This window comes from Cryptotermes secundus, unplaced genomic scaffold, assembly GCF_002891405.2.
Source record: "Cryptotermes secundus unplaced genomic scaffold, Csec_1.0 scaffold5, whole genome shotgun sequence".
NCBI classification, from domain to species: Eukaryota; Metazoa; Arthropoda; class Insecta; order Blattodea; family Kalotermitidae; genus Cryptotermes; species Cryptotermes secundus.
This window is the reverse complement of record NW_019724742.1, coordinates 1,809,861-1,822,572: the sequence shown is the minus strand read 5'-3', so window position 1 is coordinate 1,822,572 and position 12,712 is coordinate 1,809,861. Positions and strand designations below refer to the sequence as shown.

At 40.6% G+C, this 12,712-nt stretch overlaps 1 protein-coding gene across 7 annotated transcripts in view; it reads right to left on the bottom strand.

The window, feature by feature from the left end:
* Positions 1–12,259, bottom strand: part of LOC111862737 (odorant receptor 4-like) — a 31,109-nt gene extending 18,850 nt beyond the window's left edge. For 4 of the 7 annotated variants that reach the window (XM_033750778.1, XM_033750777.1, XM_033750774.1 and 1 more), the window contains exons 1-8: positions 12,035–12,259; positions 11,428–11,750; positions 10,071–10,332; positions 8,888–9,126; positions 7,160–7,259; positions 3,867–3,968; positions 2,072–2,224; positions 401–554 (exon numbers count right to left, since the gene is read on the bottom strand). In XM_033750778.1, the coding sequence (XP_033606669.1) occupies positions 483–554; positions 2,072–2,224; positions 3,867–3,968; positions 7,160–7,259; positions 8,888–9,126; positions 10,071–10,332; positions 11,428–11,705 (1,206 nt within the window). In that variant the 5' untranslated portion in view covers positions 11,706–11,750; positions 12,035–12,259 and the 3' untranslated portion in view covers positions 401–482. Of the gene's footprint in view, positions 1–361; positions 555–2,071; positions 2,225–3,866; positions 3,969–7,159; positions 7,260–8,887; positions 9,127–10,070; positions 10,333–11,427; positions 11,751–12,034 lie in introns of those variants that run through there. The other 3 variants (XM_023848372.2, XM_033750775.1, XM_033750780.1) reach the window with 3 other exon arrangements.
* Positions 12,260–12,712: the final 453 nt, after the last annotated feature.

Genomic DNA, 12,712 nt, shown 5'->3' with positions numbered 1-12,712 from the left:
GGAAAAAAGTCAACGGAGAAAGAAAATGGAATCAGTTTACATAATGTTCCTGTGCATAAATCATTAAGATTGAAGAATTCTATCTTGACATCTATAGTACGGTAAAACTGAACTGACGTTTCGGAGAAACATATCCACTCCATTTTCAGGGTCGAAGAACAAGCCAAATAAAAGCCAACATGAAGCAGGCAGTAAGTGAGCTGCTTCCTTCTGGTTGACTTTCACAGGACTACAGGCTTCTTATTCCAAAGATAGAATTCTTCATAGTCACTTCTCTGAGAACCTCAAATCCAATATTATTAAGTTTGGATGGACTGGGCAATTAGCCAGAATGAATTATGTATCTATAATTTACGTATGATTTTAAGTTGCAATAAGTGTATTTAAGACAACTACTAACGTGCTTTGACATATAGTAATCGTGCAGTATCCCATCATTTCATGTTATCATAATAGATACACTAGAGCTTGTCCGTCGGTTTCTACATATCTTCTGACGACTTCTTCACAAAGCTCAGCAGGAACAGGAAGTATGAATACGTCTCATTCAACACCTGCAACAGACGAAAAAATGTTCTCACTGCGATCGCTTATTTTTATCACAATATNTCTAAGGTCTCCGATTTTTTTTCTCACACAATAACCATACAAACAATTTGAAACTTCTGTCACTTTTCAACGTAATCTCCCTGCAGCCATACACATTTTTCACAACGTCTACACCTTGATTCCATGGCCGCTATGAACGCTTCTGTAGAAGTCTGTTTTGACCACTGGAAAATCGCGCTTTGTTTCAGGATTGAAAAACGGCATCCATGTCTCATCCATTGTCACAACTGATGAAAACAAAGTCCCATTCATGCCTTCATCACGTGTCAACATCGCCTGGCAAATGCCATGCACAGCCTTGTGGTTGTCCACCAGAATTTTTGGCACCCACCTGGAGGATATTCGCAGGTCTTCATGCAGGATTGTGTGCACAGATCCCACGGAAATGCAACTTTGGAGGCAATGTTTTCCACACTCAATCGGCGATCCTCCAAAACAACTTTCTCAACTCGCTCGACCATGTTGTCAGACCGGCTGGTGCGAGGCCGAGATTGTTTTGGTTCGTTGTCACACGACGTTCGGCCTTCTTTGAACTGTCACACCCACGAACGCACATTTTTCACATTCATGACACCATCACCACATGTCTCACTCAACTGGCGATGAATTTCAATGCGTGTCACGCCACGCAAGTGGAGAAAACGAATGATTACTCGCTGTTATTGTAACGAAAACGTCGCCGTTTTAAGTATCAAAAAACACTTCTCACTCTCGCTGCCACCACTATACTCGTAGTTCTGTGTGCTGTACAGTGCTGCCTTCTCTGTCACGCATTCACAAAGAGTGCACACGTATTTTAAACTAAACCGCATGTGTCTATCTGCTCCCAGTCCTGAGAAAAAAAATCGGAGACCTTAGAATTTGAACGCCCCTCGTAGTATCACAATGTCACCGATATTGGACGGAAATTAATCGAGAGCATTAATTTTGTGACACATGAAATTTCCAGGCCTGTGACGGTTAGTGGGTTCTAGATTGTGATGCTGTTTAGTGTGGTAGAAATTTGCCAAGGTTTATGGGGCAAATTTCTGCCTCCATCTTCAAGAGAGAAAAGGAAATTCGTGGGAAAACGAGGGTACAGGTATAGGGAAAAAAGGAAATTAGGGGTTTGAAGGAGCCAATGGAAGTCGGTGGCTCGCATTGAGAGGCCCAATTAAAGGCCACAGTCTCCAGTTTTCCCAGTGGCAGTCATGGTTTCCCTCGTTTCAATAATTTCGTTCTCTTGTTTTCTCGTCCGAGTTGCATTTCCACCCTGAAACTGTTAGCAGCATATACATCTGAAACGTCTGAAACACCATCCACAACAGCATGATGTAACAATTAATGATCGTAATCAACAATTAAGCTAGTTTTAATATATTTTGAAGTCCATTGGTGAAAATCCAAGCGTAGCTTGAAAAAAAAACGAGACTACTGAAACTATCAATTGAACTACAGCTTCAGCAACGTTCAGGTTTCTCACCTTCAGCATGGTGCGGCGAGACACAGGAAAAATCTTTCCGGCTGTGAGGGTGAATTCTTCAGACACGGTCATCAGAACATTAATTGAGCGCTGATGGGAAACGGGTGAACCAGCCCAGTCGCTCTTCCATGCTGCTTCGCGTACCAGGCCAGACTGGAAAACAGTGCAGTCACATGTGCTATACCGGGCACTAATACGTTTAGTAAAAACAACTTGTTTTATGTCTATATAGAAATGTTCACAGAGCAGAAGTGCCATATATCAAATGTGTCAGAGGGTTAAGAATATCATCTTCCATTAGTTCCTTAATAAAAAAACTCCGTGGCTTTTAGTCCGCAAGCGAACTATACCGACCGAGCGATCGCCGCTTGTCAGCGAAGTCAGTGCCAACTTTAGCTGATAGAGGGTGTCGCGTGGTCAGCGCAATGAATCCCCACTGCCGTTAATTTCGGTTTTCTAGACCGGAGCCGCCGTTTCCTTGAAATAACTCCTCAATTATCCTCACGAGGCTGAGTGGACCCCGTTCCAGACCCACTACTTCTCAGAAAATCCCGTAGCGCGTGGAATCGAACCCGGACCTCTGGATCTGTAGCCAGGAACCCTGACCACAGAGGCTGTCAGAAATCAGTAACTTGACATAAAGTGAATTCAATTTACAAGCAGTAATTCATGTGTAATGTAAGAGCCGTATATACCGTATATATTCGCAAAAAAAACGGCGTATATATAAAGTGGCGTGCCGCATAAACGCCAGAATATCTGAGTCAAAGCTGGCGCCCACTGTTAGTCAACGGCTAGGTATCCACGGTTCCGTAGCGTTGTCATGGTGACAATGAAACAGGTTGAAGCGACAAAGCTACATAAGAGTCGTTACCACGCAAGTGAAGAAGTTCTCGCGTCAAGCAATATGCTGGAGACCGTTGCATTGGAAAACACGAAATAGGAACCTTTCGGGGCCGTGTCTGCTATTCGGTAGGCCAAGAACTTACATCAGGAAGATTACAGCAGATATAACCAGATCAGATCAGACCGTAGCGGAGATAACCAGAAGTGGGCTAAGATCAGAACAGAAGCAAGAGAAGAACCGACAGATGTCTTCGTGAGGCGTGGTTACAGTGAACATCAGAGTGTGATCATTGTTCGTAATTACAAAGGGTTATAATAATCGCGTGTGATAATTGTCTGTAGTTCCGCCTGGCATAATTCTCCAATAATCCGCTTTCCCAAATTCGTAACCCAATAATTATTTGTCACGGATACCCGGATACGTGACAATATATATGTTATGTCAGTAAGTGAAGCAGGCTTTAAAATGGACAAAATTAAACAGGGATCAAATTGGCTTAACAAATTGTCACAAGTCTCTAATATCGAGCTGGAACAGAAGCAGGTAGGAGTTTTGTAAGCTCTTAATTTCGGACACGAATTGGTAGTTTTCGAAAAACAGATGTTTGATCCCGTGCGAAGGCTGAAGCCTGGTCTTCAACTGTGGGCCTATCCGCTTGTATCACGAACATTAAAAATCACAGCCGAGCACCAGCACGAACATTCTGTGCAGCAACTGTTGATAGTCAAGCTGATTATTTTTATGGTTCCAGTATTTGGATATACTCGGATATATTGCTTGCTTTCATAATTCAATATAAGAAATTACTTTCTAGCTTACATTTAACTGAGCACATATTTTTAAATACAAGAATTTTTTTATAATATTCGATGAAATTCCGAGGCTTATGTAATGGTCCGAGATACTGTTTGACCGCTTACGGTATGCATTTATTTCGAAACGGATTACCTGTTCTGTAAGCTCATTGCCAAACCAGCAGAAGATCTGTAACTCAGCCAGCAAGACGAGTATAATAAGAAGTGCCTGATATACCTCGCTGTATTTCCCCATCTGAAAAGCAAGTGTACCAGATAAAATGTTATGGTGTAGTGGTGGTAGTAGTAGTAGTACAGCAGCAATAGTACTAGTATAGTATTACTATAAATTCTAGAAGCAGTGATAGTGGTAGTAGTAGTAGTAATAGTAACAGTAATAATAATAGTAGTAGTAGTAGTAGAGTACTATAAGAAGTATTAGTAACAGCAGCTTAATAGTAGCAATATCAGCAGTAATGGTGGTAGTAGTAGTAGTAGTAAATTTGACTCTGTACCTAGCCATCACACCATGAAAGCGTACAGGGGGTGTTCGAGATGAAGCTTCACGTATTCACCTCTCCAGCATTGGATGGAGATGAGTGGTCAGCTTAATAATCCTACGTTTTGCCATCCTCTCTGGATAAGAGGACCTGGTGGATACAGGACTGAATAGACAACAGAGCCGCTCTGGACGTGGAGGTGGGGGGGATGTTCGGCCCACGTTGATAATAAATCATATAATTTAGTTTTGAAAACACGAGAAACAGTGCACGATAAATATCATTTTAGCACTGTTATGGGGTCGCTAGCGGGGGGGGGGAGTGATCCAATAACGCCACCATTGACGTATATAATTATGCGAATTCCAAGGAAAAAGCACAATACACAATTTTCAACTATGCAGAATATAATTCATAAATGCATTATCATAGAAGTCCCCGCCGTTTGGTCGGTTCAAGATGGATATATACGAGTACATGCACTCCCCCATACGTCTTCATGGCGTAGTGCTTAATTAGTTAAACACAGGGACACTTTGCCTTTTTATCGGTTAAATTTAGTGGTTTTGCCTGACTCTAGCGTTGTTAACACTTCGGTGAAGTTGGTAGGTTGCTGGAGCTAGACTAATTCTGACATTTTAGAAGGATAGAGCGACTGGTATGTTGTTAATTGGTTTGACTTACTGTTTGTGGATGGTCCTCCATGGTGCGACTGCTTCTTAAGGCTGAAGAAGTGGACGGTCCTTCTGGCCGTAGATTGGCGCTCTCATTACAACTCTATATGATAACATTTCCTGTTTTCTAGCCTTCACTTATATAGGAGCTGCGAACTTCTCCACACCAGAAATTTCGTTCTTTTTCTGTCAACATTAGTTCTCTCTCATTGCCTGTGCGCCCACGTAATTTCCCTAAGTCAGCGTTTTCGTCACCTCAGATACCGTAACCTATCGCAACTAACTCGACACAAAGAGTGCTGAATCGGAATTTTGGGGCTCTCCTGACGTACTGAATTTGTTTTCCCTCAGATGTTTTATTATCTACTTGCCATCGTAATACAAACCGTGATGGCCGCAGGGCGTAACAATACCATGATTACTGACGAAGATCAAGATGATATGGATATTACTTGGAATTCTAGTTACGTGGCACGGAGCACCTTCGTATTCTTGATAATGACAATCCTCAGTATGAAGTGTAGCTGAGATTAAATTGAATAGATAATGGAGGACATGGATTAGAAGTGATCCTATTGCCCAAGAGTGTGAAGTTTATCTAAGACTTCTCACCCTAAACGCGTTCTATAAATTGCAATAAGCACGTTTAGGAATTCTACGAAGTCCTTGGAATGCCTCTGGCGGCTGAAGGACGTGAGATGTACGCAAGGAGTAGGCACTTGCGAACAGTCGCTTACAGCGTTCGCAACTTACAGGCTTCATAAAACAAGATTACAGGGAATAAAATAACCGACAAGTGAGTCTGCATTCTACCATCATGGACGAGAGTCCTTCTTGAGAAACTAATAGTGGCTCTGCTAGTCAGGACAATCATGTTTTTTTTTTTTACAGAAACTGAAGGTTCATTACAAAAGAGTTTTCAGAAGGTAAAGGGCAATTGTGTTTTCCTTTTGTTCATGGTTTAATTTCAATGAGCCAAAAAATGTATAAATAACAAATAATTGCATTCTAAAACCAAACACAAATGAAGATTTTGAAATTTTCGTTTAATTAAAATACGCACATAGTCAGTCGGTCTGAAACATCTTTGAGAATAGAACATTCATAATAAACACACCTGAGTTTCGCAAGAATGTTTTAATTTAAGAGTAATTTTAGGAAATTCTCCTTATTTTACAGAGAAACAAATGTAAACTGTCCATTTGATTCGAAGATAATCACTTCATTTGTTGCTACTCACGGTTATCAGACATAAGTGCTCGCAACGCCCTACAAAAAGTGCTCAGGACCAAGAGTATTGAAATGAGCACACAGAGAGCTGTCACTTAGCGAGGAAATCTGCGGTTCCTACAGCTCACTTTGTGCTCTTCTGGTAGTAACAGCCTCAGGATATAAGCAGCACGTTTCTCTGAAACATCAGCACCTAACTGCCGTCTTACGCGGCTGCACTAATGGGGGTGAGAACTCAAAATCTCACTAGAGAAATAGGGTTTAGAGAATGAATGGGATTAAACTGACACAGGATTCTCTTCAGTTTTACTGATGTTAACTCACTAAATCACCAACTAACTCCATGGAGCAGAATCATTCTTAAGGAACTAAAAGTTCTTCAGTTAGTCAAGAAATTCCCAAATCTGAAAGAGCGTTATCTTCTTCACAGCGGCCGGACACTTGTTCCTATCCTGAGCAAGGTAAATCCAGTCCACAGCTTTCCATCTTATGCCTTTAAAATCCATTTTAATATTATTGTAACAATACCCTTAGGTCTTCCTTCAGGGTTTCCAGCCAAATCTTTGAATGCGTTTATTCTCCCTTGCGTGGTTCCCGGAGGTTCTCCTCATGTCATTTTTTATTTGCTCAATTAATGGTATTGAACATTACAAAATAATTAGTTACTTACTTACCTTTTCGGAGGCACGGGGTAGCGTATTTGGTTGAGGCACTAGGCTACAAGCCGGAAGGTCGCGGGTTCGATCCCCGAGGTCATTTAATTTTTCAATTGACCTAATCCTTCCATCCGCACTGTGGCCCTGGGGTCGACTCATACTTTAACAGGAATGAGTATCAGGAATCTTCCTGGGAGTTAAGGTCGGCCGGCGCGTAAGGCTGATCCAATTGTCTAGAGAAAATGTGGGAGTCTCGACGTCTCACAACGCTATGGGCCTTCACGGCCTGTTACTTACCTTTTCAGTTTGTTAGCTATTCGCTTAGCTAGCCGTATCCTTTATTGCTTACTTCAAATATTAAAATCCATTTAGTTTTGCGGTACACACCGTCATCACTGTGAAGGCAGCGAAACACAGCCCAACGGCCACGAATATAAAAGGTCCGAGTATTACGAGATAGAATGTGTCCTCCAAGACGCTCATGAACCTGTAGTGAATAGAATGTCAAATATTTATGACGTTATTTACTCTGTTTCTTCCTTAGTGAGATATATTTATTAGCGAAATGTAGGCCTAATTAGCTGATATTTTTATGGAAGGATTGCATTAAGTCCCTGGGCTTATTACATTTGGCGAATGAAAATGCATTTTATTTTATTGCTCATTCAGTTAATTCCAGATCATTCACACCCGCACACCCTCTGGCCTTCACACCCGCACACCCTCTGACCTTCACACCCGCACACCCTCTGGCCTTCACACCCGCACACCCACTGTCTTGTTTGGGCACAGAATATTATCAGTCCTATATGTTAGAAATCAGTATAGAGCAAATATACAATTTTACTACAGTGTTCTGCGCATCGTCTATCCGCAAAAGTAGGCACTAACTTCGCCGACAAGCGGCGACTCGCTCGGTCGGTATACTTCGCTTGCGGAATACAGGCCACGGAGTTATATTCTTTGAACATCGAGATGACAAAGCAGCCAAGGTTTCGCAGAAACCCGCTGCCAACATGGCGTAGGAAGTTTCATGTAAGAGAACAACCAGTAACACACTGTAATTTGTTGGCCGTGAACAAAGTCAACGGTCATTATCGGTTACTGGTCAGAAAGTTGTGGTGTGGCGATGTGGAATTGTCACTAATCCAAGATGCTGTCACAAGCTCAGACAGTAAAGCAAAGGTAAAACTGTCCCTGTGCTTAACTAATCAGGCACTACGCCATTAAGGCGTATCGGGGATTGGATGTATAGGTCCGCATTTTCTTGACCTCGACACTAGCTGGAGGTGAGTGGTTAGTTTCACGACCGATCCACTTAACCCCCGGGGAAAGAGTCACCTGTACCCACTGGAGAGGACGTGGAGAAGAGTAACTTTTTTACCCTACTGGGACTCGAACACCGACACCTGGAATTCCAGCCAGCAGCCAGTCGCTATACCGACTACGCTGTTGCGGCTCATAGCCCAGACCGTATAGAGTCGAAGGGTAGGACGACTGTTGAAATAAGAATTCGAAGGGATGTGGGCTTATCTCAAGGCCCTCTTTCGGCATTTTCATGGAGGGCGTGAAGGAACACGCTAAACTTCACTCATGCCGATATTGGAACCGGGAACCTCTGGAATATAAGCCAGAAATATTATCTCCTGAATAAAGTTTCTCAGTTCAACTGATGTTGCTGCCAGTTCTTGTATACATCGATAGTTACCAAAAGGTGCTGGATTCTAACTAACAGTTGCCAAAAATCTCGAAAAATTGATCAGTTTGTCAGTATAATAAGCCACAAGAAGAAGGAAATAAAACCATATAAGATTTGAGATTTTCACGGCGGTGACTACGAAACTCCGAAACGTCGGTTAACACAAAATTTACAGAGCGCCACATCCCAGAAGACGGTATTCTTCGAAGTAAAACCAACTTACGAAAAGTCATATAAATCTAATATTCATGAAATAATTCCCAATATAATTGTGCAGTTTCAAAATTCGCAAATAATATATTTAAAATATATCTGTATACACGTATGTCTTCTACCTCTAGGTGTCGAGTTTTGTAATTAATGTTCCATTTTCTGTCATTACTAAGCAAATCGCATTATATTAATTATTGTCTCACCTCAAGACTTTCTGATGATGTCGTACGCACTGAGCCAGACGGTCTTTCATGACTGATTCTGGCTCTTCCTCCCTCTGCTTCATGTCTAGTAATGCGGTCTGGATCTTCTCCAGTTGGATGCAGCATGCAATCACCATTACTGAATACAGACTCAGCGTCCCACAAAACGCGAGAGAGCAGAACCAATTAGTGACCAACTGCACAATAAACTTTTGAAGATAGATGGCCGCTCCTGTTTCCTAGAAATTCTTGTTGTAAATTTTTTGGAAAATGTCTCATTTTCCAATGGAAATCTTTCCCTTAATATTTTTTTTCGGATACATAAAACATATATACAACGTTTAGGAGGGTGGCTTTACCACCGTCCTCTGTTTGAAAGCAGGGACGCCTCTGTGAGGTCCTGCTACCAAAATGGAGTCTTGCCTGTACCTATTCGTTTAACCTGAGGACTGAAGCAAGGCTAGATTCTGTGAAATGTGTTTATCCAGATATCGGGCAATAACCAAATATCATGGACGTTGAACATATACAATTCTTACCGTCAACGCAATAATACTTTATTATTTATTTATTTATACAACAACCACTACATGTTTCGACCTCAAATGGGTAATCTTCAGGTGCTGCAAGTTTCTCACATACTACTACCGAACCGAATTCCTATTTTTCTAAACGGTTCGTACAAATTAGTTCCTATTCAATTCACAAACTTCACAAAACTTAGACTATATTTTGATTAGAATTAACAATAAAATAAGAATAAAAATAAAAATATAGTGTGTGCTATATAAATAAATAATAAATTATTGTTTTGTTGACGATAATAATTATATTTGTTCATCGTACATACGTAACAGGAAGCAATCCTTAAAAATATCATGGACGTTGCTCTACTATCAAAACGAATTTAGACTGCTACAATTAATAAGCTATTATTCTAATAAAAACTGCTGTAAAGTTGTAGCTAATATTGAGAATCTGAGAGTAACACAGCCAGTCAAGAAATTCTCCGCCGCTTTTGTAACCTGCAACTTTATTACAGTGTTGACAGTAACCCATATTGAACTCTATTTTGGCGAAACTTCAATACCAGTAACGAAAAGTCGAACTTAATCTTGCTTTTATGAAAGAAGAAAGTGCATGAATCAGTTCTGGAAGTTACCGCGATTAAGTTACATTTTACCTGTATGATCAATATGAAGACATAAGACAAATTGCTTTTCTGGCCAAAGGGAATCCAAGTGTTGAAGAAGAGGGTGCTGTTGTTGGTTAATATGCGAAGAATCCAGTAGGACACGTGGCTAACAATGAGCGTTATATTTGCTCTGTAAGCTATTATCTGTATGCGGGAAATCCAGCCAGCCTTCGTGTTTGTGTCAGCCACGTCGGACCAGGTGAAGTTCTTTAAAATGCTCAGCAATTCTCGAACTCCTTGCTTCTTGAAACTGAAACAGGGTGATATTGTACACACAGACTAGCAGCCACAGTACTAATTGCAACCGATCACTTTATTTGGACGTTTATTTTCTTTTTCTAAATTTAATTAATCTCAAATCCACTGTATTTGTAAACCCTTACAATTTCATCAACTAATTTCCTATTTGCCTGAAAGCAGACCTACCATCGCATATCAGATTTACATAAATCATAAACATAAGCATCCTTATTGTTTTATTAAACGTGTATATAACGTTTGTATATGGCACTGCAATGGCAACCGACTAAGTGCTTTTATTTTCTAGAAGCACTCGCGACGTGTCTGTATCAATGATTAATCATCATAAAGTGAACATCTTTTAATGAGACACAGTACTATATCGCACATAGCTAATTTCCTTGCGGTTTAAGTTGGATTAAATTCAAATAATTTTCTTTGCCTATGTCATACATAAACATTTTAAAGTGTGTTAGTGAATTTCTGGACGTAACTAGAATATGTAGTGAGGTGGGTTCAATATTTTCATTGGATTTGTAGACAACTTACAAAGCAAGGAAATTAGCAATATGCAATTCAATACGTTTTTCTCATAAATGTTCACTTGATGATGATGATGATGATGATGATCAATAATTTATCGAAACATGTTCTGAGTTTAAAAAGTAAAAACAATTAACTGGTTACTAGTGACTTCTCATCTATGAATGTTGTATAGGTAAAGGGGGGGAGAAGGCAAAGCTATCCCTGGAACAGCCTGCGGAGACCCTTAGGGTTGTGAGACGTCGAGGTTCCCACTTTTTCTGGATAATCGGGTCACAGATGGCAGTAAGGTTGTCAATCTTATACGCCAACTGCCCTTTAACTCCAGGACGATTCCTGGTACTCATTTCTTTTAGAGGCTGAGTCGACCCCAGGGCCATAGTGCGGTTGGAAGGATTAGGTCAATTGAAAAATCCAGTGACTTCATCGGGAACAGAACCCGCGACCTTCCGGCCTGTAGCACAGTGCCTCAGCCAACTACGCTACCGCAAACGAATTTAGTGTAAAACGGTTAATAAAACGATAAGGACATGATACTTTAAAGGATTACGAAACTGGGTACCTGATGAAGAAATGCATCCAAATGACAGAACACATGGATAATAGCGGTCGAACAGCCTCCATGATGTACGATACGTCATGCAGGTTCTTCAGTATACCCATGACGACGAAGACTTGTGTGAGGTAACTACACGCCACGAGAAGAACGCAGTACATGTCGTAAAGTCGTGACCCTTTAACTGGAACTAATGGACAGGCTACCCACATAAATAACCACTGTATAATGCGAAATCTGTCATCACCCTTGTCCTTTCCGTTTATTGCAGTGTTGTCTGCCATGACAGATGTGACAGGAACGTGACGCAGTGTCAGTCCTTGTCAAACCTAGAACACAATGGGACAAGAAAACTTCCACCAGTAACTCAGCTCTGTTCATTAATTCATAGCACTTTGAATTCTTGCAAAAGAAAATACGCAGTTAGTGCTAAATTTTACTGAAAGTCTCTATATATGAATAAATTCCAACTAACTTATAAATCGGTCTGCAATTTTAAAATGAATTTTACATGTTACTTTTAAAAACGTGAGCCTACATAACTAATGATATTTAGTTAAGTTTCTCTACAACTGACAAAATTTCTTACTGAATATTGCGGTATGGTACCTACCATTCTGGCTTCTATTTTCGCAATACTGAGTTCGAGTCTCGGCCCATAGACCGGGGTTCATGACTGAAAGTTTTGTAGCTTTCCTCATTCTCGTCAGGAAAATCCTGAAATAACTCCTAATATAGGCCAGGGCCGTTTTAGTCCAGGTGCTTCTCAATTCATAATTCTTAATCGTCCCATCCCTTGACGCCATGTTAATAAATCAGTTGCAAAATTGTGTGTAAAACCCTGAAAAACATATAAAAACTGAATCATTGTTACGCACATCTGCTGGACCTCCTATTAGTAATGGCATCTAGTAGCAGTAGTACTCAGTCAGTATGAAGCTATATACACGAATCATAACCTTAGTTCCTATTGGTATATGTCGTTGCCTTCATTTGAAATTTGTAGGGCCATTCTTCCAAAGTTAGAGAAATTCATCAGAATATTATTCGTACGGAAGACAAAATGCATCTTCATCACACAGAAAAACTGTTCATAATGATCAGAGAGACAATTATCGCTTACTGTGAGAACTGTACGAAACACCAATAGTCTGCGTGGGCAAAACGTAGAGTTTCTTAGATGTAAAGCAGTTGGTATAGATAGTTAACATAAGTGCGTCAGAAGTTTAAGTAAGACTTTCATAATTTCAGCATAGTGCAAGATTTGTTCCATGTCCAACCTGTTGATGAG